The sequence below is a fragment of the Oryctolagus cuniculus genome, chromosome 7 (genome assembly GCF_051225735.1).
Source record: "Oryctolagus cuniculus isolate XC-2025 breed Fujian yellow rabbit chromosome 7, ASM5122573v1, whole genome shotgun sequence".
Taxonomy (NCBI): Eukaryota; Metazoa; Chordata; class Mammalia; order Lagomorpha; family Leporidae; genus Oryctolagus; species Oryctolagus cuniculus.
The window spans coordinates 128,470,852-128,498,054 of NC_142873.1; the positions used below are offsets into that span (position 1 = coordinate 128,470,852).

General features: G+C 41.7%; 1 protein-coding gene across 4 annotated transcripts in view; it reads left to right on the forward strand.

Annotated features, from left to right (window-relative positions):
* ZSWIM5 (zinc finger SWIM-type containing 5) overlaps positions 1-27,203 on the forward strand; it is a 188,757-nt gene that overhangs the window by 101,828 nt on the left and 59,726 nt on the right. For 3 of the 4 annotated variants that reach the window (XM_008265350.5, XM_089300770.1, XM_051857851.3), the window contains one exon: positions 20,623-20,979. In XM_008265350.5, coding sequence (XP_008263572.5) covers positions 20,623-20,979 — 357 coding nt within the window. Of the gene's footprint in view, positions 1-8,799; positions 8,837-20,622; positions 20,980-27,203 lie in introns of those variants that run through there. The other variant, XM_051857849.3, reaches the window with a different exon arrangement.

Sequence of the window (27,203 nt, forward strand, 5' to 3'; positions counted from 1 at the left end):
AACCTATCCCTTGGAATTTTTTGTGTTGCTAAGCACTAAATCTTTGCTGATGACACTGAACAGTATCATCCTTTTAAAAAGAGAAAAAAGAAAAACATAGCCCTAGACAGTCAAAGTCCATTACTGTCTTTTTTATTTATTTAAAGATTTATTTATTTTATTTGAAAGAGTTACACAGAGAGAGAAGGAGAGGCAGAGAAAGAGAGAGGGAGGTGTTCCATTGCTGGTTCACTCCCCAATGGGGCTGCAATAGCTGGAGCTGTGCCAACCCAAAGCCAGGAGCCAGGAACTTCTTCTGGGTCTCCCAAGTGGGTGCAGGGGCACAAGGGCTTGGGCCATGTTCTACTGCTTTCCCAGGCCGTAGCAGATAGCTGGATCAGAAGTGGAGCAGCCGGGACTCAAACTGGTGCCCATATGGGATGCCAGCACTGCAGGCTGCAGCTTAACCTGCTACACCACAGCACCAGCACCCTATTATTTTTTTAAATTGTCCAAGGTAGTTAGGTCACTACCACCCAAGTGGGAAACCCACACTGAATTCCAGACTCCTGACTTTGGCCTGACCCAGCCTTCACTATTGCAGACATTTGGGGAGTGACTTAGCAAATGGGAGAGCTCTCATTGTCTCACTTTCTCTCTGCCTTTCAAATAAATAAAATAATTTTAAAATATTTTTAATGCTACATGAAGTAGGACAGAAAAGAACAGGTATATGATTCCATTTTTATGTGGACTCTAGAAGAAAAGTTTCATAGAGACAGTAAGAGACTACTATATTTTGGGAAGAATGAAGATTGATGATTATTGCTTACTGAGTACAAAGTTTTTGTTTGGGATGATAAAATTTCTGTGTAGATTGATAGTTACACAACATTATATACTTAATGTCACTAAACTGTTCACTTCAAAGTGGTTAATTTTGTTATATGAATTTTACCTCAATTAACACAACAATTTCTTGAAAAAGGAAGGGAATAGGACTGAGATGTTATATGCTATGAGAAGAATGAACCTTAAAAACATTATGCTTAGTGAAAGACATAAAATGTCATATTTTATATGATTTCATTTATGTGAAATGTCAAGAATAGGCGAATCCACAGAGAAAGAAAACAGCAACTGAATTGTACACTTTTCTTTTTTTGGTTTGTTTGTTTATTGAGAGTCAGAGAAACACCCAAAGAGAGTGAGCTTGAAAGCACTCTCATCCACTGTTTTATTCCCCAGTGCCCCCACAAATGCTGGGGCTGGGCAGAGGATGGAGCCAGGATCCAGATACATACACAACCCAGGTCTCCATATGGTTGGGAGGAACCCAATTACTTGAGCCAGGATCACTGCCTCCCAGGGACTGCATTTTCAAGAAGCTGGAGTCAGAAACCAGAACCCAGAATCAAAACTAAGTAGTCTGATGTGGGATGGGCATCTAGCTAAAAGCTCATTCCTGAATTGTATACTTTAATGATTAATTTTTATGTTATTTGAAGTTTATCTCAATAAAACATCTTAAAAGAATATAAATTATAGGCCAATTAATATTTATAAAAAAGTATCAAGTTAATTCACCATATAACATACTAAAAAAGAAAAACCATATGACCATCTCAGTAGATTCAGAAAAAGCATTTGATAAAATCTGTTTTTTTTCATTTAAAACCCTCTACTTCTCCTCTTCCTTCTTGCATCCCTCTCAAACACTAGGACTAGAGTAGAACTTCCTCAGCCTGTTACAGTATATCTACAAAAAAATTACAGCTAACATCATGCTTCATGTTCAAAACCTGAGTGCTTTCTCCTCAAGGTCAGGAAGAAGACGAGAATCTGTGCTCTCAGTTTTTATTTAATGTTGTATAGATGGGTTCAGAGAAAATGGGAGAAAAAAATTAGAAACTATCAAATAAGAGAAAAGAAATTAGAAAATATCAGCATCTTTAATTTTGTACCAAAGGAGCAAAGAAACAGAGTGACGAATAGCAGAGGAAGTGGAGTCAATAGGAGATACTTTTTCTTTTTTTTTTTTTCTTTTTTTTTTTTTGACAGGCAGTTAGAGAGAAAGAAAGGTCTTCCCTCTGTTGGTTCACCCCCCAAATGGCCGCTAAGGCCGGCGCAAACTGTGCCAATCCGAAGCCAGAAGCCAGGTGCTTCCTCCTGGTCTCCCATGCGGGTGCAGGGCCCAAGCACTTGGGCCATCCTCCACTGTCCTTTGGGGCCACAGCAGAGAGCTGGACTGGAAGAGGAGCAACCGGGACAGAATCCGGCACCCCAACCGGGACTAGAAGGGGGGTGGGGCGGGGGGGGGGTGCCAGTGCCACAGGCAGAGGATTAGCCAAGTGAGCCAAGGTGCCGGCCGATACTGTTGCTTTTAAAGGTGGGAGAAATAATATGTTTTTTATTTTGGTGGGAATGATACAACTTTGTCATCGTGTAAATAAATCTCTGAGAATGAGGCCTTAAGATACAGGAAAGCAGAGCGAATACATTTTCCTTGACAGCGTTTGAATTACTGCACCTAACCATGCCTAACTTTGAGGTCAACCCACTTAAATTTCTTAATTAAATGAGCTAAGACATTCCTTTTTTTTGTTGAAGTAGTTTGAGTCGTATGACTCATTTTCAGCAGAGTCCTAAATCACCTTTTCTTTCCAATTTCAGGGTAGTCTCCAGACTACTTTTAAAGTCAACTTTCCCTGGTTTCTATTATTATTTACATTATTTATTTATTATACATACAATAATCTTCCTGCAGATGAATAATATCCAGCATTTTTGTACATTGAAAAAATAAATTATAGGAAAGCTTGGAAAACTTAGCTGCTATCTTGTATTTAATTAAAATATACTATTTTACCATGGTTTTATTTTATATAGCTCCATGTTGTATCAGAAAGCAAATGTTTATGTAATCACTGCCATAACAAGAAACACAACATTGCGAACTCCCTGTAAGTCTCATTCATGCCATCTCTCAGTCACCATCTCCTCTCTAAACAAATATAACCACTATTCTGGTAATCAATTTTTTGCTTTTCTTTATTTTGCTACATAAACACCATACTTTAAATTTGCATGTTTTTAACTCTATATAATGTAATCATGCTGTGTTCTTTTATATTTTCCTTATTTTCCTTAACATTATGAGATTTATCCATGTTGAGCATGATAATAATTTAGTTCACAAGTTATCATGAACATTCTCGCATCTCCAAAAGTTTCTCTCAGCGAGCTTCTATTCAGCTCCCCTTACTGCCAAGAGGCAACCACTGTTTTAATATGTTTTCTCTTGGATTCGTTTTCCTGTTCCAGAATATAATTTAAGTAGGATTTTAAGTGTGTGTTTGTGTTGTGCATTATGTTTGTGAGATTCATGTTATTTTGTGTATCAGTATATATTTTTTAAATACCAAGTGTATTTAATTATAAATCTACCATCGGTCCATTGTCTGAATTATTTCAGGTTTTTGGCTATTGTGAATATAACTGCTAATATATTTCTTATACAAGATTTGTTGAACTCATTAATTTTAATAATTTACCTGTAGATTCTTTTTGATTTTCTGCCTCCAAAATTACATCATCTATAAATAATGAGAGCTTTTTTCTTCTTTTTTAAAAAATTTTTTATTTGAAAGGCATTAGTTATTGTAAAACAAAAGGGTTTATCTGCCCACTTAATGTTCTGTTTTGCAGAATTCACTTACCTAATTTTTAAGTTGTCATAAAATCTTCAATGAAACTACCCCTCCAAAAAAAAAAAAAAAAAGCAAGAAAAAAGAATATAGGTAAATATATTCTAGGTAAATACCTAGAATGAATTGAAGCCTCTGATTCTTGCAATTGAGATTTTAATGTCTGAGATTTAGGTGTTTGATGTTTGGGAACCATCTAGGATATTGTACCAGCAGGTTATTGTTAAGCAGACTCACTTTAGGATAAACTTTTATTTTATATAAGCCTCATTTGTAACCCAATAAATAGATTAGAATCATTAAGGATAAGGACAGTGTGATGGAGACCCTGATAAGAGCTTGCCTAAAATAACTCAGCTAGTAAGTGGCAAGACCCAGACTAAAATATATAGGTTTTGATTTAAAGTATAGAGTACTCTCTGCATTATACCACAGCTTTATCTTCTTGTGCCTGAGTGTGTGTTATTTTGGAGGAGATTAGAGGTTTGGAGACCCTTGGGAGTAATATCTAGATAAGCAGTAATGAGAGCCTGAACTAAAGTAGTAGTGATGAGAATGGAAAAGGAGATAGAATGCAAATTTTGTTTTCTTTTTTGCCATTCCCTTTGCTATTTTTCTGTAGTTCTTACACAATCACATTACAGAAGCCTTTTGTTTAAACTTTGAATCCTGTTTACATGTCTCTCTCTTCAGATTATAATATGCTCAAGAACTATGTATTATTTATCTTCACTGTTCAACTTTAACACTGTTCCAAAGATGTTATTTCATTGTTCTGATGGTTAGCTGAGGGGATGAATGGATGGCTCATGGAATCATTTTCCGAGAATTTGTAAACTATGTGTGTGGGAGGCAATGAAGAGTACAAGTGTAGAACATTAGATCAGGGTTCAACGCTAAGTGACCTGAGTATTTTCTTCAGTAAGATCAGGGAAATCAGGGGAGCATAATTTTTAGGAGAAAGATGATTAGCTCAGTTTAGAACATGTTGAGTTTGAAGTTATATTCCTGAAAGATATCTAGTAGACGGTTGGAAATGTTGGAAATGTAGGTCTGGAACTTAAATTTCTAGAGCTGGCCTTCTGAGTATTATGAGTAAAGAAAAAAAATCATTGGAATTACTTGAAATAATCCTAGTTCTCACCATTATTTCCTTTCCTATAAATAACCTTGTAGTCTCCTGACTAATTTCTCTGCTTCTATTCCAATCCTTGTCTTCCAATCCATTCTCCACATTCTTATAAGAATGATCTAGGGGGCTGGTGCAGTAGCACACTAGGTTAATCCTCCGCCTGTGGTGCTGGCATCCCATGTGGGTGCCAGTTCTGGTCCCGGTTGCTCCTCTTCCGGTCCAGCTCTCTGCTATGGCCTGGGAGAGCGGTGGAGGATGGCCCAAGTACTTGGGCCCCTGCGCCCACATGGGAGACCAGGAGGAGTCTCCTGGCTCCTGGCTCCTGGCTCCTGGCTTTGGATCAGCGCAGTTCCGGTTGTACCATTTGGGGAGTGAACCAACAGAGAGAAGACCTTTCTCTCTCTCTCTCTCTCTCACTGTCTGTAACTCTACCTGTCAAATAAATAAAATTTTTTTTTAAAAAAAGAATGATCTAAAACATAGATCTGATCAGGTTACTTTCTATTTAAAATAAATTTTTAAAACCTGTATTATTTATTTGAAGGGAGAAGGACAAAGAGTAAGCCAGAGAGAGATCTCTGATTTACTTGTTCACTCCCCAAATGCCTGCAACACCAAGGCTGGGTCAGGCCAAAGCCAGGAGCCCAGAACTCCATCTAGGTCTCTCATGTGGGTGGCGGGGTTGCAAATACTTGAGCCATCATCTGCTGCCTCCAGGGGTACATATTAACAGGAAGCTAGGATTGAAAGTGGAGCTTGAACTTGAACCCAGGCACTCCAGTGGCATCTAACCACTACACCAACACACCCCTAAACCACCCCGACATAACTTTTTAATGACTCTTCCTTCAGAAGAGAATAAGACCATTGTTCACCTTTCTCTTCACACATACTCAAGGGTCACAGCATCTCTTAGAAATTAACTTCAAAATGACATTTCAATAGTTAAAAAGGTGACAAGAGAAACCAAGATGGTGGAATAGGGAGGGCGCTTACTGCTCTAGTCTAGGGGAAGATAATTAAAAAAATATGGAGAGAGTGCGCTCTCAGGGAAGAGTTAGGGAGAAAACAGCAGAGGAAACTCCATGCAAATTAGAGGGACACTGTGCCTCTATGTGGAGGATGTGGATGCATACAACTCAGGACCCTAGTAGCTGACAACCTCAGCACCAGCTCTGGGGAGTGAGGTGAGACCAGACTGCCACAGTCCAAGCCACTGGCAAGAAAGCCGCAGGAAGCGCCTGGCGTGAGTCAGACTTGGAGTCTTGTGGGGGACAGTATACCTGCCAACCTAGAGAGAAAGGTGGGGACACGTTTCTCTCTACCTGCTCACCCAGCACCAGTGTCCTGAAACTAGCCGAGAGAGGGCAGGTGCCATTTTGGACATATGTAACCACTGCGCCAGCTTGTGTCTGTGTGCCCAGCAACCAGCTAAGAGGAGACACCTGAGTCTGGAAGGGAGAACTGATAGGGAGCTGGGTGCCCGTGATGTGGGAGTCCTGTGTGCTGGGACTATGAAAACACTGGCTGCGTATGAGGGCGCAGGGTATGGCTAAGACTTTGGGCAGCCACTGTGGGTGGCTCCACATTCTCCGGACTCCCTGATTCCCTGGCAAGGATCATTGATATGACAGAGGACTGCACAGATCCTTTGAGTGGTTCTTGTGGCAGCATGAATGAATATTATACCCACTGGGGCTAGCAATCAGGCATTGGTCTCATTGGAGGAGAGGAGGTGAGTATGAGACTATGTCAACGGAGAGGATCCCCTCTGATTTAAAAAAAAAAAATTTACTGTGCCCAATTTGGGTGTCACCTTGGATACTCCCCTCACCCTGGAGCACTGAACAGAATCAATCCAGGATTCTATCCCTTGAAATTACTGTTGGGCCGGCGCCGCGGCTCACTAGGCTAATCCTCCACCTAGTGGCACCGGCATACCAGGTTCTAGTCCCGGTCGGGGCGCTGGATTCTGTCCCGGTTGCCCCTCTTCCAGGCCAGCTCTCTGCTGTGGCCCGGGAGTGCAGTGGAGGATGGCCCAAGTGCTTGGGCCCTGCACCCACATGGGAGACCAGGAGAAGCACCTGGCTCCTACCTTCAGATCAGTGCCGTGCGCCAGCTGCAGCGCGCCGGCCGCAGCAGCCATTGGAGGGTGAACCAACAGCAAAGGAAGACCTTTCTCTCTGTCTCTCTCTCTCACTATCCACTCTGCCTATCAAAAAAAAAAAAAAAAAGAAATTACTGTTGGAATATTACTGTTGGAATATTATATTCAACCCCAGCTTAAACAATCAACTTTTCCTCCTGTTAGAGTACAAAAAAAACTCTTAACTCCTGTACAAAATACAAGAAAAAGAGCTTCCTGGGGCCACCATAAAGATATAAGAGCTCTAACCCTGCTGATTAGAGGTTTATCTCTTTCGCCATTCATTCTTTTTTTTTTTTTTTTTTGACAGGCAGAGGTAGAGAGGTATAGACAGTGAGAGAGAGACGGAAAGAAAGGTCTTCCTTCCGTTGGTTCACTCCCCTAATGGGATAGGCTGGCACTGCGCTGATCCGAAACCAGGAGCCAGGTACTTCCTCCCGGTCTCCCATGCAGGTGCAGGGACCCAAGCACTTGGGCCATCCTCCACTGCCTTCCCGGGCCACAGCAGAGAGCTGGACTGGAAGAGGAGCAACCGGGACAGAATCCGGCGCCCCAACCAGGACTAGAACCCGTGATGCCGGCACTGCAGGCAGAGGATTAGCCTAGTGAGCCATGGCACCGGCCATTCATTCTTTCAGATGATTATTAAATTTCAGCAGTATTTCTATGGATAGTAACCTGGTTATTTTTCCCATTAGTTTTGTATGAGAAAAGATCATATACTTTAGTTGGCTTAATATGTTGGTGCAGAGACTGGATTCTACTATGTAGTCCTAGGCATTAGATTTTTATCTTTAGCTACCATTGAAGACTCTTAATAATATCCCTTACCTGGAAAAACATTGCAGACCCCTCTTCACCCACATTCTTCCCTTTGTGAACCATGGAAGGATGCTAGAATATAGATCTGAATTGGATGGAAGAACTCTTTGTGCAGCTTTTTTGTTTCTCCTACAGACTCCCTAATAAGCAAATTTAATTCTTAGAATTATAGAATAAAATTTTATTTATTTTTTGATATCTCTGTATTTTCTGAGCTCCACAATGCTTTAATTCTTAGATCAGGCTTGAGTACATTGAGCTTTCCCTCAAATCATGACTGTTTTAAAATAAATTTAAACTTGTTTTAAAGAAAAGAAGAATAAATCATATCCACAGAACATGAAATCCGTAAATGCCTACCTTCCAGTTTAGATTTTCTAAAGATGTTCAAGAAATCTTACTGAAGTAGTAGTATACATGAGGAGGAACATTCTATCTGTCAGTTCAGTTTCCTGCCTTTACTGTTAGAGCAACAAAGGAGTTGAAAGTCTCATAAGGAGCAGATTTTCAGCCTAGCAATTAAAGCATGGCATCTCATGTTGGAGTGCCTGGGTTCAGTTCCTTGCTTTGGCCTCTGACTCCAACTTTCTACCAGTGCAGACCCTGGAGGCAATGGTGATAAGCAATTAAGTTCCTGCCACCCACATGGGAGACCTGGGTTGCATTCCCAGCTTCTGGCTCCAGCTCCAGCTCAGTCTCAAGCACTGGAAACATCTGGGAGGTGGGCCAGCAGATAAGATCTCTTTCTCTTTCTCTGTTTGTCTTTGTCTTTCTACCTCTCAAATACATAAATTTTTTTAAAGATTTATTTATTTATTTATTTATTTGGAAGTTACTGAGAGAGGGAGAGACAGAGAGAGATCTCTGTCCACTGGTCCACTCCCCAGATGGCCACAGCAGGAACTTCTTTCGGGTCTCCATGCAGGTGACAGGGACCCAAGCACGTGGGCCATTTTCTGTTGCTTTTTCTATGCCATTAGCATGGAGCTGGATCCAGAGTGGAGCAGCCAGGACATAAACCGGTGCCTATGTGGGATGCCAGCATTGAAGGTGAGCCTTACTTTTATTTGCTATGCCACAATGTCAGCCTCATAAATAATTTTTTAAAGATTTATTTTATTTATTTGAAAGAGTTAGAGAGAGAGGTAGAGACAGAAAGAGAGAGGGAGAGAGGGAGAGGGAGAGGTCTTCCATCTGCTGGTTCACTCCCCAAATGGCTGCAGTGGCCAGAGCTGAACCGATCCAAAGCCAAGAGCCAGGAGCCTCTTCTCAGTCTCCCATGTGGGTGCAGGGGCCCAAGGACTTGGGCTATCCTCTGCTTTCCCAGGCACATTAGCAGGGAACTGGATTGGAAGCGGAGCAGCCGGGACTTGAACTGATACCATATGGGATACCAGTGCTTCAGGCCAGGGCTTTAACCTGCTGTACCACAGCACCAGCCCCATAAATAATTTTTTAAGTCATATAAGAACTGACCAATTGATGGGATTGTACAATAATCCCATTTTGATTCAAAAAGTTGCTGATATCAGAGACTTGTCCTATGAAGAACCATTTCTCAGATCTAATGGATAATGTGAATGAATTTAAAATTCTGAGTTGATGGCTGGCGTTGCGGCTCACTTGGCTAATCCTCCGCCTGTGGCACCGGCACCCCGGGTTCTAGTCCCAGTTGGGGCACCGGATTCTGTCCCAGTTGCTCCTCTTCCAGTCCAACTCTCTGCTGTGGCCCGGGAGTGCAGTGGAGGATGGCCCAAGTGCTTGGGCCCTGCATCCGCATGGGAGACCAGGAGGAAGCACCTGGCTCCTGGCTTCGGATCAGCATGGCCCGCTAGCTGTAGCGGCCATTTTGGGGGTGAACCAGCGGAAGGAAGACCTTTCTCTCTCTCTCTCTCTCTCTCTCTCTCTCTCTGTCTAACTCTGCCTGTCAAAAAAAAAAAAAAATGAGTTGAATACTTAATGAGAGTGTCTTCTGTCTGATTGATGTTTACATGGAATCAGATTACTGCAGTATATGGAAAAATGGTTTTGCTCCAGTTTCTAAACAAAATGAAAAGTATTGTCCTAATTGAATTTGTTTTGACATTCTTGCTACCCCACACAATTCAAGTTGCAAAGTGGAACAGAAGAATAAAGCTAGAAGGTGATATGAGGCCTTGACCTAAATACTATAAATGTTAAGAATGGTGTTCTTACTAGTACATGAACTTTTAAATAATGTTATGTGGAATGTGCATTCATCTCCATATTAAAAAGGCCAACATGGAAATAAAATGTCATGGAGTTTAGAAAATATGAGGATTAGGAGTGCCTGAAAATTAGTCTTTTGATTACTCTAAGAATTGATTACAGTTCATATGATATTTATGCATAGCCATTTTTCTTGAGATCATTTGAAGTTAGGCTATGGTTGAAGTGAGGAGATGTTTGAGTATTGAAATAAGGGCTTTACTCTAGCTAGAGTTATATTTGGAACCCTAACAGAATAATAATATTTTTGAAGTACTTACCATATGCCAAACACTATTCTAAGTGGATTATATGTGATATATATTATACAAAAACATTTAAATGTAATTGCAATAGATTCTGATGACTTGATTCAGTGTACAGTCTCACAGAAGTAACTAAATCTTTCTCCTCCTAGAAAAGAATTCCTAGGTAATTTTTATAATGCTTTAAAGTAAATCTGACTACTATGAAGCACCTCAAAAAAAATGATCACTCAATAATTTGGTTGATCAAAAATAGTTAGGCATATCCTTGTTCTTTTGAAAAGTAGTTCATTGTTTAGTTTTTTCTCTCCCCCACTGAGGTAAGCTGCTAAATAGAGCAGAGTAATTTCTGAAATAATTTTACAAATTATATGTTGCCCCTTTGTCCCTTTCAATAAATAACCCAGGTTGTAGATATTAGATATATATTTTGTATATATGCACACTATTTCTGCAGAGGACTGCTTGAGGAGTGTGTTTTTTTTTTTTTTCTAATCTGTGTTCAATTTGTGAACTGAGGAGGAGGCATGTAATCTGCAGTTATCCATCAGTATACAAGCTAACTTGTTCTGTAAGTCTTATGTACCAAAGAATAATTACCATAAAAATTAAATTATTGTTTTTGAAATAATTGTGTCTTATGAAGATTAGATTTTTCAATGGATTTTCCAGACAAATTCTTCCCATTTCATTTTTTCTCACGTAAGTATGTCTAAAATAGCAAAAATATCAGTCTTTTAAAATATACATTTAATTCCTTTATAGAGATCCAAGTATTGGAAAACCAGGTAATGCAAAGTTATCTCTGCAAGTGAATGCCTGGGCTAGGAAACCTTGTTATTCATTAATTGTAGCTGCTTGCACAGATGGAGAGCAGAGACCCCTGTGTGCTGAAGCTGGTGCTGAGAGGGTCTGTGGCTTTCCTTCATAGGTTAATACAAGGAAACCCTCTTGATTTGCCAGAGGAGCCTGGGAAGGGAGCAGATGGCCACAAGAAGGGCCCTCCAGCTTACTCAGCTGCTCTGAGAAGCTTAGGGTGACCTCTCTAACACAAACAAACCAAGTAGCTCTCAGGGTAATGGGGCAACATCATTTATATTCCCGAATAACAATACTGCTCCTCACTTCGCAATTTCTTGCACTCTCACTGGAGTGTGTGGGCGCCATCTGCTTCTTGAGAAGCCCTGGCCAGTTGGGATTGCTATTGAGATATCTTTGGGAATTGTGTTCTTTACAAATTACTTTCACGTGAGTCTGATAGGCAGCTAAGTATTATTATGTTCATTTGAATAATTAAGAAACTGAGGCAAAGAGGAATTCAGGCATACTAGAATCACAACTCCTGATCTCTTTATATCAGAGTAGTAGTCCACCAACTCATTCTAGTGCTCTTGGGTAAGGAGTAGCAACCCAGCTTTGAAGTAGGGCTTTCTAGAAAGGAAATGCATTATTTTGTAGGTTTCACTCGTACTGTTTTAAGTCTTCTTGTGGCTTCTGTTTTGCTAGGTGACAGAAAGGAGAGAGGGAGTGACTGCTCTATTTGCTGGTGTACTTCTGTGACCTTCCAGGAGATGAGCTTTGAGAAGGTCTAAATATTGTGTAGTCTCATCAAAACCAAATTTATTTAAGAGGAAACATTCTCTTTACAAGAGCTAGTTAATTCACATATTTGCATATGTATGTATATATGTGTGTATATTACATACATGTAGTACACATATAAGTAAAGTGAATATAGAAAAAAATTAAAAAACCTCAGCTCTCTTTTTCCCTGTCATTGGCTGAAATGACATCCATTTTCATGTATTAGCACCTGCCTAGGGACCTGATGAATCAAAAGAGCAATGAGCAAAGTGGTTTTAATTGCTTTAGACTTACTAGAGCCTCCCTTGCACTCTGAAACACAAAAGACTTTGAATGGTGTCAGAGGGCTGTACTGAGAAGTGCTTTCCTTTAGAACTCTGAGCAGATGATTCACTCAGTGTGCTGATGCATTGTCTTGTACAGATGAGTTCATGAGCTGTCGTCATTCCAACTGCAAGCACATTACTGAACTCCTGCGAATCTCAGTTGCCTTGAACAATTGTTGAGGAAACCAGGCAAATGTCAGCTTACTGACTTTTCATTAATGTAGGGCTCTGTCTTTATAGAATTGTACTTGACAATTACATTCATAAAATTTTATATTCGTAACTACATAGGAATATTTAGTATATTGTAGTGGTTAAGTGTACAGGCTCTAGAGAATACTTCTGTTCAAATCCCAGGTTGTGTGATCTTAGACAACTTCTGTTATCTCTCTCTGCCTCAGTTTTCTTATCTAAAAAGGGAGATAGCAACCTTGTGGGACTTCTATGAGGATTTAATTAGTTAATACATAGAAAGCATTTAAAACACTGGCACGCAGAAGTATCCAGTAAATGTTAGTAAAATGGCTCATATTTTATATTTAAAAAAAATAGGCTATAAAAATTGGCAGAAAAATAACAGCTGTCCATTTCAAGTATAAATATGAATTGTACAAAATAACACTTTGAGTTACTAGCTTTTATAGATTATTGTTACCTTGCTCACTATTCACTATCCCAATAAAGTCGTTTAATTACTGGCTGATTTCCTTTTAATCACAAAATTAGGAATTTTATAAGCATGCTTAATTTGTGAATCATAGCAATGAATATGTAAATTAAAGACTCAGTTTAGTGTTCATTTATTCATTATCCATAAACACTTATTAAGCCCTTACAATATGACTAATGAAAATGTAGAGTTGAAAGAGACATAACTCCTGGTTTCAAGGAGTTCACACTAGTGGAAAAGACAAATATCGAAATTATTAATTACATTGACATCAAGTGTGATTACAGAGGTATGACTAAAGAAAAATGAGAGCTTAGAAAGAAGCGCTTAACCAGTTCTCCAAGCAGATTAGGGAGGAATCCCAGAGTAAGTATCATTTGAGTTGAGAATTAGGGATGAGAAGAAGGTGAGAAGGCCTTGCCTGGGATAGGGAATGTCACATGCAAAGGCCTAAAGGCTCAGAAAATTGAGAAAACACATCAATGTCCAGAAATTGCAAATAGTTTAGTGACTAATGTGTTGAGAAGTGGGGCAGCAGGTGTGGCGTAGGGGACCAGTCTGAGGAGATGTAAAGAAGCCACGTCATAAGGTTTATTTAAAGATTTATTTACTTATTTGAGAGAGAGAGAGTTAAAGAGAGAGGGAGAGACAGAGAGAGCTCTTTAATCCTCTGGTTCAAATGGCCACAACAGCCGGAGCTTGGCTGATCCAAAGCCAGGAGCCAGGAGCTTCCTCCATGTCTCCCACGTGGGTGCAGGAGCCCGAGAACTTGGGCCATCTTTTACTGCTTTTCCAGGCCCTAGCAGAGAGCTAATTGGAAGAGGAGCAGCCAAGACTAGAACCAGCGACCATATGGGTTGCTGGCGGCCCAAGCAGAGGCTTTTTTTCTTATATTGTGGAAGATGGGTAGAGGGAATAAGACTTGGAGGCAGGAAGATTAACTAATCCAAGCAAGAAAGTATTATGCTCTTGAATGAGGCAGTGTTAGAGGAGGTGGTGGAGAAGACTAGAATGGACACATATTTAGGAAGCAGAATTCCCAGGATTTAGTGACATTTTGGATATGGAGCAGAGGAGCTTAGGATAAATCCCAGAGCAATGACTCTCTGCCTCTCAAGCCTCATGTATGACACTGGACCCCTTCCTGTTGTCTTTCCAATCACCGGTCTTTCTGTTCTTTGAATATTCCATGTTCTCCCTCTGCCTCAGCACCTCTACATATACTTTTCTCTCCCTCTCTCTTTATTTTTTCTACCTGGAGTCCCTTTTACCATTACTTTGCCAGTCCCCATCTTTTCACCTAATTAGTTCCTACTCATTTGATAAAATTCTGCTCAAAATGTTACTTTCTCAAGGAATTCATCTTTACCACCCTTGTCTCTTTGTCAGGTGAGGGACCTCCTTTTATATACCTGTCATTCTGCATTTTTCTTTCATAGTACTTAACACAATTAAAATTAAGTAATTATTGTTATTTAATTATTGTTCAATATCTGTCTCTCTAGCTAGAGTATCAATTCTTTTTTTTTTTTTAAGATTTATTTATTTGAAAGGCAGAGTTCCAGAGAGGCAGAGGCAGAGAGAGAGAGAGAGAGAGAGAGAGAGAGAGAGAGAGATCTCCCATCCTCTTGATCACTCCCCAAATGGTTGCAGCATCCAGAGCTTGGACAGCCAGAAGCCAGAAGCCAGGAGCCAGGAGCTTCTTCCAGGTCTCCCATGCAGGTGCAGTTGGCCCAGGTACTTGGGCCATCTTCCATTGCTTTTCCAGGCACATTAGCTGGATCAGAAGTGGAACAGCTGGTATGCCAGCACTACAGGCTACAGGCCTAACCCACTACGCCACAGGGCCGGCCCCAGCAGAACTCTTTTTAGCAGAACTCTTTTTAACCTATGAACGGCTCTTGGATTTTTAGCGATTTCTTGCTGATGTTGAAGTTCTCACATCTCTTTCTTTCTTTCTTTCTTTCTTTCTTTCTTTTTTTTTTTTTTTTTTTTTTTTTTTGACAGGCAGAGTTAGTGAAAGAGAGACAGAGAGAAAGGTCTTCCTTTGCTGTTGGTTCACCCTTCAATGGCTGCCATGGCAGGCGCGCTGCGGCCGGCGCTCTGCACTGATCTGAAGGCAGGAGCCAGGTGCTTCCTCCTGGTCTCCCATGGGGTGCAGGGCCCAAGCACTTGGGCCATCCTCCACTGCACTCCCGGGCCACAGCAAAGAGCTGGCCTGGAAGAGGGCCAACCAGGACAGAATCCGGCGCCCCGACCGGGACTAGAACCCGGGGGTGCCGGCACTGAGGTGGAGAATTAGCCTATTGAACAGCAGAGCCGGCCAGTTCTCACATCTCTTGCTGTACATTTTTAAGCACAGGCAGGCACAGTTAGGGATGACAAGCTGCTGGGGGATTAACTCATAGCAGGTATTTAATGGAAGGCTTTCTTAGAAACTGAGATGAAGGGGCCAGCACTGTGGCATAGCATCCAAAGCTGCCGCCTTCAATACTAGCATCCCTTTGGGCACCGGTTTGAGTCCCGGCTGCTCCACTTCCTGTCCAGCTCTCTTCTGTGGCCTGGGAAAGCAGTGGAAGATGGCCCAAGTCCTTGGGTCCCTGCACCTATGTGGGAGACCCAGAGGAAGCTCGTGGCTCCTGGCTTCGGATCAGCATAGCTCTGGATGTTTCGGCCATCTGGAGAGTGAACCAGCGGATGGAGGACCTCTCTGTCTCTCTGCCTTTCCTTCTTTCTCTGTGTAACTCTGACTTTTAGATAGATAGATAGATAGATAGATAGATAGATAGATAGATAGTAGAAACAAACAAACAAACAAACAAACTGAGGTAAATTCAGAGCTATTGTGATTTGTAGGGCAGAAGAGTCTGGGATATGATTTTATTATATTTCTCAACAGAGTAGAGGCCAGCAGGTAGGAATGCTAACTAAGCCACAGAATGCAAAGTTGAAATGAAACATTTTTCCTTTAAAGCAATGCTTGCTTTTTGTTATAGGGGAATGGGGATAGATTGGGGGGAAGTTGTTGGCAATGCACTGCTTGCTGCAAAGCTTAACAGGAGCTCCTTGAAAAGATTTGGCACTTTATTCAGGGCCTGCTTAGCAGTAAAACACTTGAGAACTTTTTTGTGTGTTTGTTTTGTCTTGTATATAAAGTGATGGGACCATAGAGAAGCAGCTGCCTGATTGCCTATTTTCCTTAGAAGGTCCACCATCCTTGACGTCTATGCATCAAAATGAAAAATGGTAGGAAAGAAGGAAATATGAGTGTTGACTAAAAAGAGATTTATTTTTTGAACTACAGAGTTACAGAGAGGTAGAGAGAGAGAGGTCGTCTATTTGCTGGTTCTCTCCCCAAATGGCTGCAACAGCCAAGCTGGCCGATCTGAAGCAAGGAGCTTCTTCCGGGTCTCTCACATGAGTGCAGGGACCCAAGGACTTGAGCCATCCTCTGCTGCTTTCATGGGCTCATTAGCAGGGAGCTGGATGGGAAGTAGAGCAGCCTAGACTCAAACTGCCACCCATATGGGATGCCAGCACTGCAGGCGGTGGCTTTGACCGGCTGCACCACAGTGCTGGCCCAGGGTGTTGACTTTTATGGCCTACTAAAGCTACTAGTAAACGCTGTGTGTTGCTTCCTTTTATCCCTGCTGAATCCCTCAACTTCCTAGCCACCCATAATTGTGAAGTGTGAACATATACAATGATAAAGAGACTGTCAGCCTCCAGTTCTTGAGAATATCTGGTATGTAGGATGACTTTACAGTATATGTAGGGAGTTTCTTATGTGTGTATTTTAGGAAAGTGTGGATGAAGAATTATCACAAAGTTGATATTTGGGAAAAAATTATGAAATAGTTGTTTTTCCCAAGAATTTTAAGCACTTTTTGTGGTCATTATTTCTATCATTTTTTTTTTTGTTAAGAGCACACATATTGGCCGGCACCGCGGCTCACTAGGCTAATCCTCCGCCTAGCAGCGCCGGCACACCGGGTTCTAGTCCCAGTCAGGGCGCCCGATTCTGTCCCGGTTGCCCCTCTTCCAGGCCAGCCCTCTGCTGTGGCCAGGGAGTGCAGTGGAGGATGGCCCAGGTGCTTGGGCCCTGCACCCCATGGGAGACCAGGAAAAGCACCTGGCTCCTGGCTCCTGCCATCCGATCAGCGCGGTGCGCCGGCCGCAGCGCGCCAGCCGTGGCGGCCATTGGAGGGTGAACCAACGGCAAAGGAAGACCTTTCTCTCTGTCTCTCTCTCTCACTGTCCACTCTGCCTGTCAAAAAACAAAACAAAACAAAACAAAACAAAAACAAAAAACAAACAAACAAACAAAAAAAGAGCACACATATTGCAGTCACCAAGCTAACCACTTTACAGGTTTCTCCTCATTGTTTTACAAATTTGGTTATGAAGAGTCAAAGAAATTGAGTCAAAATCTTGAATAATTAAAAGTGAAACACCTCCAATGAAATAGTTACCATAAATGACTTAAATACTTATTTATTTGAAAGAGTTACAGCGAGAGAAGGAGAGGCAGAGAGAGAGAGAAGGGTCTTCCATCTGCTGGTTCACTCCCCAATTGGCTGCAATGGCTGGAGCTGTGCCTATCCAAAGCCAAGAGCCAGGAGCCTCTTCCTGGTCTCCCACATGGGCGCAGGGGCCCAAGGACTTGGGCCATTTTCCACTGCACTCCCAGGCCATAGCAGAGAGCTGGATCAGAAGTAGGACTTGAACCTGGGACTTGAACCAGCACCCATATGGGATGCTGGCACTGCAGTGGTGGCTTTACCTGCTGCACCACAGCACCAGCCCCAAAAAGGAACTTTTTAAAGTCTCAGTAGAACAGAACCCAGTGATCAATACAAGCAGTACAAAGAAAAAGCAGGCATTGTGTGTCTCCTGATATGAAGCAAAAGAAAGTTATGTAGTGAACCTTGTGACATAATTTCAACAAAAAAACCTCAAACTGATCAAGTCTTCATAGCCAACTGTTATTATTTTTTCAATACATAATTGGGGTGCCAGGGAAGAAAGGGAACTTGTGTCTTCTTTTTTTTTTAAATTTTGTTTATTTATTTGAGAGGCAGACTCACAGAGAGAGAGAGACAGAGACGGAGAGACGGAGAGAGACAGAGAGGTCTTCCATCTGCTGGTACACTCACCAAATGGCCACAAGGGCTGGAGCTGGACTGATCCAAAGCCAGGAGCCAGGAGCTTCTTTCCAGTCTCCTACGTGGGTACAGGGGCCTGAGCTCTTAGGCCATCTTCTGCTGCTTTCCCGGGTCATAGCAGAGAGCTGGATCAGCACTCAAACCGGCGCCCATAGGGCTAGCACTGCATTGCAGCAGGTAAAGCCACCACCTGTGATGCCGGTATCTCATAGCGAGGCTAGTTCATGTTTGGCTGCTCCACTTCCAATGCAGCTCCCTGTTAATGGTCAGGAAAAAGCAGTAGAAAATGGCCCAAGTGTTTGTGCCCCTACCACCCACATGGGAGACCCAGATGGAGCTCCTGGCTTTAGCCTGGCCCAGCAGAGGCTATTGTGGCCATCTAGGAAGTGAACCAGCAGAAGAACGTGCTCTCTCTCTCTTTCCCTCCCTCCCTCCATCCCTCTCTCCCTGTCTCTCCCTCTCTTTAACTCTTTTAAAATAAATAAATATTTTTTAAAAAATAAAAAACTGAAATTTTAGAATTTTAATAAACCTGAAAGTTATTTCCTAACATATCTAGTTGTATTTTTTTTTTTTTTTTGACAGGCAGAGTAGACAGAAAGACAGAGAGAAAGGTCTTCCTTTACCGTTGGTTCACCCTTCAATGGCCACCGCTGCCGGCACGCTGTGGCCGGTGCACCGCATTGATCCGATGGCAGGAGCCAGGTACTTCTCCTGGTCTTCAATGGGGTGCAGGGCCCAAGCACTTGGGCCATCCTCCACTGCACTCCCTGGCCACAGCAGAGAGCTGGCCTGGAAGAGGGGCAACCGATAATTGTATTGTTTCACAGTTCATAATTCAGATAGTTAAATATGGTATCGACTGCCATGTAACACAATATTATACAAAGGCAGTGTGGTATAATAGAATATGGGTAGGGCCAGAGCTGCGGTGTAGCAGATAAAGCTGTCACCTGCAGTGCCAGCATCCCATATGGGCACCAGTTGAAGTCCTGGCTGCTCCACTTCCGATCCAGCTCTCTGCTATGGCCTGGGAACAGTAGAAGATGGCCCAAGTCCTTGGGCACCTGTACCAATGTGGGAGACCTGGAAGAAGCTCCTGGCTTCCGGCATCAGATTGGCTCAGCTCCGCCATTGTGGCAATCTGGGGAGTGAACCAGCATGGGGAAGATATCTCTCTCTCTCTCTCTGCCTCTGCCTCTCTGTAGCTCTACCTTTCAAATAAATAAATAAATCTTAAAAAAAAAAAAAATAGACTGTGGGCTTCAGAGCTAAACTACATGGGTGTGAATCCTGGCTCTGCCATGTACTAGCAGAGTAACCTAAAGCAAGTTACTAAATTGCTTTGTGCCTGTGTTTCCTTATATAATGGGAATGATGATAATAATATGAATTTTCCAGAGAAACATAATGAGTAGAATATATATATATATGAATATATGTGAGAGTACTTCAAAAAGTTCGTGGTAAATGGAATTAAACTATAAATTTATTTTGTGTGAAAACGTTTTGAAATTTTTGCATGCAAGGGTGTGGGGAGCAACTGGGAGCAACTTGGACTAGACTAAGTTACTGGAATTAAGACTTATTCTATGCATCTGCTTTCCCACAATATGGCGCTGGGAGAGGAGCAAACAGCTTCTACACAGCTGCCTCCAGTTCAACCAATAAGCAGCAGGACCTGCTCCTGATTGGAGGAGAGCAGCGTACTCAGCGTGTGGGTAGCAGAGTTGGGATTGGTGGAAGAGGACTATAAAGGAGGAGAGAGACAACATGCACCAGGAACATCTATCTGAAGGAACACCTGTGCAGCCCCCGAGAGAGCCGGCCGGCGGTGTGCCGCTCCCCCGCGGAAGTGGGGAAAATGGCAGGGGGAACTGCCCCTCCACGGAGGTGGAAGGGGTGGTAGCCAACCCGGGAAGAACCAGCAGCAAACCCGGGGAGGGCCAAGCAGACAAAAGAACAGTGCAGGGTCCTGTGTCGTTCCTCCGCGAAGAGGGGGAGCGACATAATGGTGCCGTGACTCGGATATGAAGCCTAGGCAGGGCTTAGTGTCATTCCTCCATGAAGAGGGGGAGCGACACAAGGGGTCTTCAAAAATTCAGAGATAGAAGACCTCTGTGTGTGTGTGTGTGTGTGTAACTGACTTTCAAGTAAAATAAATAAATCTTTAAAAAATATATATCTATTTTATCTTAAAGAGTTAGAGAGGGGAGGGGGGAAGAGAGAGATTGTCCACTCACTTCTTACTCCCCAAATGGTCACAACTACTACAGGAGTTCCTAACTTGTTTGGGGTTCCTTATTAATCTTTTAGACTATGACGAAAGCTATACTCCCAGTAAAACATACCAAGGTACAAACAACATTTTTCATATTAATTCAGGAGGTTTATGGACTCCAGGATTAAGAAGTCTTTCTAGATTGTGTGTTCCTTCGGAGCAATACCTGAGTTTATTGTCCTTTGTGTCTGTGGCAGGGCTATCAGTGTTTAGGAGATGCTTAGTAAATAGTTTCTAAATGGATTGAAATTCAAAATGCAAATCTTTAAATTTCTTATTACAGAATCAATAAACACAGTTTCTTTGTTTCCTTAGGCTTCCATCTGAGTGGTACAGTAACTGAGCCCGCCACTGCTTCGGAACCAGCAATGACTTACAAAGTTGCAATCAGCTTTGATCGGTGCAAAATCACTTCAGTGACATGTGGCTGTGGGAACAAGGACATATTCTACTGTGCTCACGTGGTAGCACTCTCACTCTACAGGATCCGAAAACCAGACCAAGTCAAATTGCGCCTTCCTATCTCAGAAACCCTCTTTCAGATGAATAGGGACCAGCTACAAAAGTTTATTCAATATTTAATCACAGCACATCACACTGAAGTTCTTCCTACTGCACAGAAACTGGCAGATGAGATTCTGTCCTCCAACTCAGAAATCAACCAAGTGAACGGTAATTGTAAAACATTTTTGTCAACAAAAATGTTCTTTTCACCACCACTGTTAAAAATCCACCCTTTTTACTTTATTGCCTTATTGCATGTTTAAAGGTTGAGCTATTTCTGGGGCTGTAATCACTTAACCTTACTCAGTTCATTCTATCCAGATGATCATGTGTTCTTAAATAAACCCAATTTCTATCTCATAAATATTTTGGCATAGAGTAGTGGTAGTATTCTATTTATTAACTTGAATGCATTACACAATTCTGATCATTATGTGATAATTCATCAGTCTGTACACACATCCTTATATTTATGGCTCAAAAAGGTGGAAAAAAATACTGAATTTTAGGTGGGTTTTCTTTATGCTTTAGTGTTTTTTCTACAATAAATATATATTTATAATTTTTAAAAGGATGTTTAAGAAAGAAATTGGTTCCTCAAACTTAGAGTCCTCTCGGGACAGGTCTTATAGTATAGTCTCAATGCTAATTTCTTTTTAATATTTATTTATTTATTTAAAAGGCAGAGTTAGAGGGGAGAGAGAGAGATCTTCAACCTTGTAGTTCACTCCCTAAATGTCTGCAACAGCTGGGGCTGAGCCAGGCCAAAGCCAGGAGCCTGGAATTCTATTCAGATCCCTTATGTGGGTTGCAGGGTCCCAAGCACTCAAGCCACTTTCTGCTGTTTTCCCAGGCATATTAGCAGGGGGAGCTGGATTGAAAGTGGAGCCACTGGGCCACAAACCAGTGCTCATATGGGATCCCAGCGTCTCAGGCGATGGTTTAACCCACTGCATTACAAGCCAGCTCCTCAATGCTAATTTAGACCTCAACCTCCACAGTGGTTTGTTTCATACTTATTTATAATGATGGCCTTTCCATTTTATCTTTACCTGTCACCATTTAGAATTCCAAGGAAGAATTCAGAATATAATGTTAAAGTGTCATTTACATTGACTAGGTCTATTTTACTGCTACTGAAGGTAAATAGTTTTGTACTCATCTCTTTTCATAAGATGACTAAAATATACAAACCAGTGGACATGTATAGGGACATTTAAATTTTATGTTATTTGTAAATGAAAGCAATTTTTAAAGAAAGATTTGAGAGCATGCTTTGTGATACAGCTGCTTGAGATGTCCTCATCCCATATCTGAGTGCCTAGTTCAAGTCCTAGCTCTTCTGCGTTTGATCCATCTGCCTGCAAGAACACATCCTGGGAGGCAGCAAATGATGGCTCAAGTACTTGAGTTCCTGCCACCTATGTAGGATACCTGAATGGAGTTTCTGACTTTGGTCTGGCCTCTCCTTGGCTATTGCAGACATTTTGGGGAGTGAACCAGTAGATGCAAAATATTCTCTCTCTCTCTCTCTCTCTCTCTCTCTCTCACTCTCTCTCTCTCCATCCCTCCCTCCCTCCCTCCCTCTCCCCTCTCCTTCTCTCTTCATTTCAAATAAATAAATACTTTATTTAAAAAAATTTTTTGTTTAAGATTTAGAGTAGCAACTAAAAAAGTATGTTTGTGAAATCCAGGCCCAGTTTATCTACTTAAAATGATTTGTGCTCTTCTTCATTCAATTCTAAATACTGTACCCTCTTCTATCTGACCTTTAAATATTAACATTTCTTATAGATTAATCTTAGGTTTTTAATTTTTCTTGTTTTACTTGATCTCTGTAGGCTGTCTCAGCTACATCCGTAACTTCAGATGTCATCCATATACTATGACTCACAGGTTTATTTCTCCAGCCCAAATCTTCTAAGCTTTAGACTCTACTCAACTATTTCACATTAACAAAATATCCTAAGATCAACATATACAAATGTGAATTTACGATCTTCCCCAACTGCCTTCTGGTGCCTTAACTCCATCTTTAGCTCAAAAATATTTGGAAATCCTTTGTTTAATCTAGTTTATCTCACTCCTGTCTCCATGGAGTACTGAAAACTAGAATCATTAGAGATGAGACTCTATGATCTGCATTTTGAACATAAACGCCAAGTGATTATTCTGTATATTTATATCCAAGCATTCTTAGACTGATGAGACTCTTGTCTTCACCATGGGAAAAGTGCATTATGCTAACTAATCTCATACTCTATATGGTATGGTAGGCCAAGAAAGAGTAGGATTTGGCTATATTCAGGTATAGCGTCAACTTACATTCAAGGAATCTGAAAATAGCCAGTGAATCACAGCAGTACAAGGGCTTTCAAAAAGTTCATCAAAAGTGTGCAATCTCTTTTAATTCCATTTTCCATGAACTTTTTGAAGTACCCTCACTTGAGGCTGGAGGCCAAATGTATAACTTTATAGTGAAGAGCACAAGCTTTGGAGAGAGACTAACAAACTTGTATGTATCCTGACCATAAGTTTTTCATTTGTTCAGATACCCTGTGTAAACTTTAGTTTCTTCATTTTAAAATTAGGGTAAATATACAATCTGATAGAATTGTTATTAAGGTTCCTTAGAATTTATTCAACAAGTATTTACTAAGTATCTACCATGTACCAAGTACTTTTTTACAAATATATCAGCAGACAAAACAATTTCTGCCCTCAAAAAGCATATATTATAGTGGATATATATATGAAAAATACTTAGCCTTTACCTTGAATAAAGCACTCAATACATAGTTATTAGCAAATATTTATGATAGGACATAGTATTTTTCCCACCTGAAGCTTAGCAAATATATATAATTATATAATATTTTCCCACCTAAAGCTTAAATCTAGATGGTGAGTGAGACATATATTTATTCATTCTGTAAATATTAACTCAATGCTATAATGAGCTAGGCACTATGAGTACTAAAATGAATCCCTGTTCTTAAAAATTTTCAATTTAATTGGCAATATGTTAAAGATGCACAATTCTAATATAAAACAAAATGCAACAGAAGGATATTGTTGCCTGTGTATGCTGAGCATATCAGCATGAGATGGGTACTTTTCAGGTGGCCTTAATATATGGCTAATTCAGTGAGAGGCTAAAAGAGAGCCCCTCCTGCCAAATGAACTAAGCAGTTTCTTGAACCTCAGCAATGTTGGCCTCTCTGTATACTGAGTTCTCAGTGTGGCCCTGATTGTAGAGCTGAGGCAGTTTTGTCAATGAGAATTACTGACTTTTGGCCAAAGAACAGATCAGAGGGAGCGGAGGGACGCAAAGGGAAAAGCATAAGTGAAGTCATAAGGAAATGTTGTTTACTTCTGGGATCACTAGTGTAAGAAAAGAGAAAACAAGACTAGAAATGAAAGATAGGACCTGAATATAGAGGGCCTTGAATACCAAGCTATAAGGCATTTGGACTTAATTTAGTAATACTATATCACTGAAGACTTTTTAAAAATATTTTATTCAAATCCTTTTTAAGAAAGATTTATTTATTAATTTGAAAGAGAGAGATCTTCCATCCACTGGTTTACTCCCCAAATGGCTGCAACAAAGCCAGGGGCCAGGAGCTTCATCCGGGTCTCCCACATGGATGGCAAGAGCCCAAGAACTCAGGCCATCTTCCACTGCTTCCCAGGCACATTAGCAGGGAGCCGGATAGAAAGTGGAGCAGCTGGGACTTGAACCAGCACCCTCATGGGATGCCATTGTCACAGGCAGAGGCTTTACCCACTGCAACACAATGCTGTCCCCCAACTAAAGACTTTTGAGCAGAGAAGTAGTATGATCAGAACTTTTTAGACTGAAGCGTGAAAAAAAAGGTAGCATTTTGTGTTCTTTATGTGGTATTTTGTGTTAATAAGTATTTTAGGAATGAAGGCTTCTTAATTCCCTGGAGATTAGGATACACTAGGATAGTCTAACAGAAGTATAGCTTTGTTGTAAAGATGCAGATTTCATTTAAGCAGCAAGAGGGAAACAAAAGGAAAAAAGTAGACTGCTCAAAACATAACGTGAATTTGTAACCTATTGCATGACTACACGAACAGAGTGTTGAGTTAGGGTATATTGTCATTTGGAGGCAGGTTTCTAAAAATCTGTCATAGGACTTTGTCTATAAGAGGGTGAGAGACAATTCAGTTACCATTCCAGAAATATCTCTGGAGTGCCTGTCTCATTACCAGCACTGTACTACACATGATTTAGCTGTGAATTCATCTAAGGGCTCAACTGTGAGCAAGGAGCTAGCAGACTGCAAGGGAAGAAGGATGTGCAAATAACTAACTGTCATTAGTTGAGCTATGAAAAATAGTTTGAGTATCTATGAAAATATATCATCCCGTATGCAACTGTGACTATGCTTTAGGAAGCAGTTTTATGATTAACTTTAAGAACATCATTTTTTATGCTCTAAGAAGTTTTTTAAAAGATTTATTTATTTATTTATTTGAAATGCAGAGAGAGAAGTAGGGAGAAATCTTCCATCCACTGGTGTACTCACCAAATGTCCACCATAGCTGGGGCTAGGCCAGGATGAAACAAGGAGCATGGAATTTTATCCTGGTTTCCCACATGAGTGGCAGGAACCCCAGTACCTAGGCCTTCCTCCACTGCCTCCAAGTTGCATCAGCAGGAAGCTGAATGGGAAGCGTGGAGTAGCTGGAATTTGAACCAGGCACTCCCATATGGGATGCAGCTGTCCCAGGTGGCCGCTTAGCCCATTGTGCCACAACTCAGGCTCCAAAGAAGATTTTTTTTTTTTATTTTAAAATACTATGTGGAGCAAACATTTAGCCTCACAGTTAAAATTCAGCTGCATTCCACATTGGAGTACTTGGGTTTGATTCCCAGCACTGGCTCCTAACTCCAGCTTCATGCCAATGCAGATCCTGGGAGGCAGCAGTGATAGCTCAAGCAATTAGGTTTCTGCTACCCACATAGGAGACCTGGATTGCATTCCTGGCTCTCAGCTTCAGCCACAGCCCAAACCTGGCTATGGTAAGCATTTTAGGATGAAGTAACAAACCAGATCCCCCTCTCTGTCTCTCTCTTTGCTTCGCAAATTTAAAAAAAAAGGACACTTTGAGGCACATTTGAATTCTGTAGAAAAACAAAATGAATGCCATCCTCCTAGCAAAAAAATGTTTTTGTACCATTTTCATGTTGTGTATGGAACATATAAAGGAATAACAAACTCAGATTCTCTTACTGTGTTGTCAGAACACAACATGGAATCACAGAATGCTTCTGAGACCAAATATGTGAGTGTTTTCCCCCCAAATACTAAGTGAAAATTCAGTTCTACAGTGGACACCATCTGGTTGTCTTCCAATTCTATTTGTTCATTTATTATTTGAAAGGCAGAGTTACAGAGAGGCAAAGATGAAAAAAAGAGAGAGAGAGAGGTCTTCCAACTGCTGGTTCACTTCCCAGTTGGCAGTAATGGCCAAAGCTGAGCCAGTCTGAAGCCAGGAACCAGAAGCTTCTTCCGGGTCTCCCACACGGGTGCAGGGGCCCAAGGACTTGGACCATCCTCCACTGCTTTCCCAGGCCATAGCAGAGAGGTAGGTCGGAAGTGAAGCAGCCGGAACTTGAACCAACACCTATATGGGATGCTGGTGCCACAGGCAGCAGCTTCATCCACTATGCCACAGCAGTGGCACTGGCCCCCTCTAATTCAATTCTGATGCTGTCTGTCTCTGTACCTGGAGATAGCATCCACTTACAGCCTGAAAGCTCAGTCCCACAAGACTGCCACCAACTTCTCATGCCAGTTGCAACCCCCAGGTTGTTTCATCTGTGCCTTTGACCAGCCAACTATAAATCAGTGTTCTCACACCCCCTCCTTGGGTTTGATTAATTTGCTGGTGTGGCTCATAGAACTCAGGTAGGCCGGCACCATGGCTCACTTGGCTAATCCTCTGCCTGCAGCGCTGACACCCCGGGTTCTAGTCCCAGTCAGGGGGCCGGATTCTGTCCCGGTTGCTCCTCTTCCAGTCCAGCTCTCTGCTATAGCCCCGGGAAAGCAGTGGAGGATGGCCCAAGTGCTTGGGTCCCTGCACCCGCATGGGAAACTGGGAGGAAGCACCCGGCTCCTGGCTTCGGATCGGCGCAGTGCTGGCCGTGGTGGCCATTGGGGGAGTGAACCAACAGAATAAAGACCTTTCTCTCTGTTTCTCACTGTCTGTAACTCTCTCTGTCTCTCTCTCACTGTCTAACTCTGCCTGTCAAAAAAAAAAAAAAAAAGAACTCAGGGAAATATTTTTCTTCAATTTTCCAGTTAATCACAAAGGATCTTACAAAGAATACATACGAAGTGATGCATAGAGGAAGG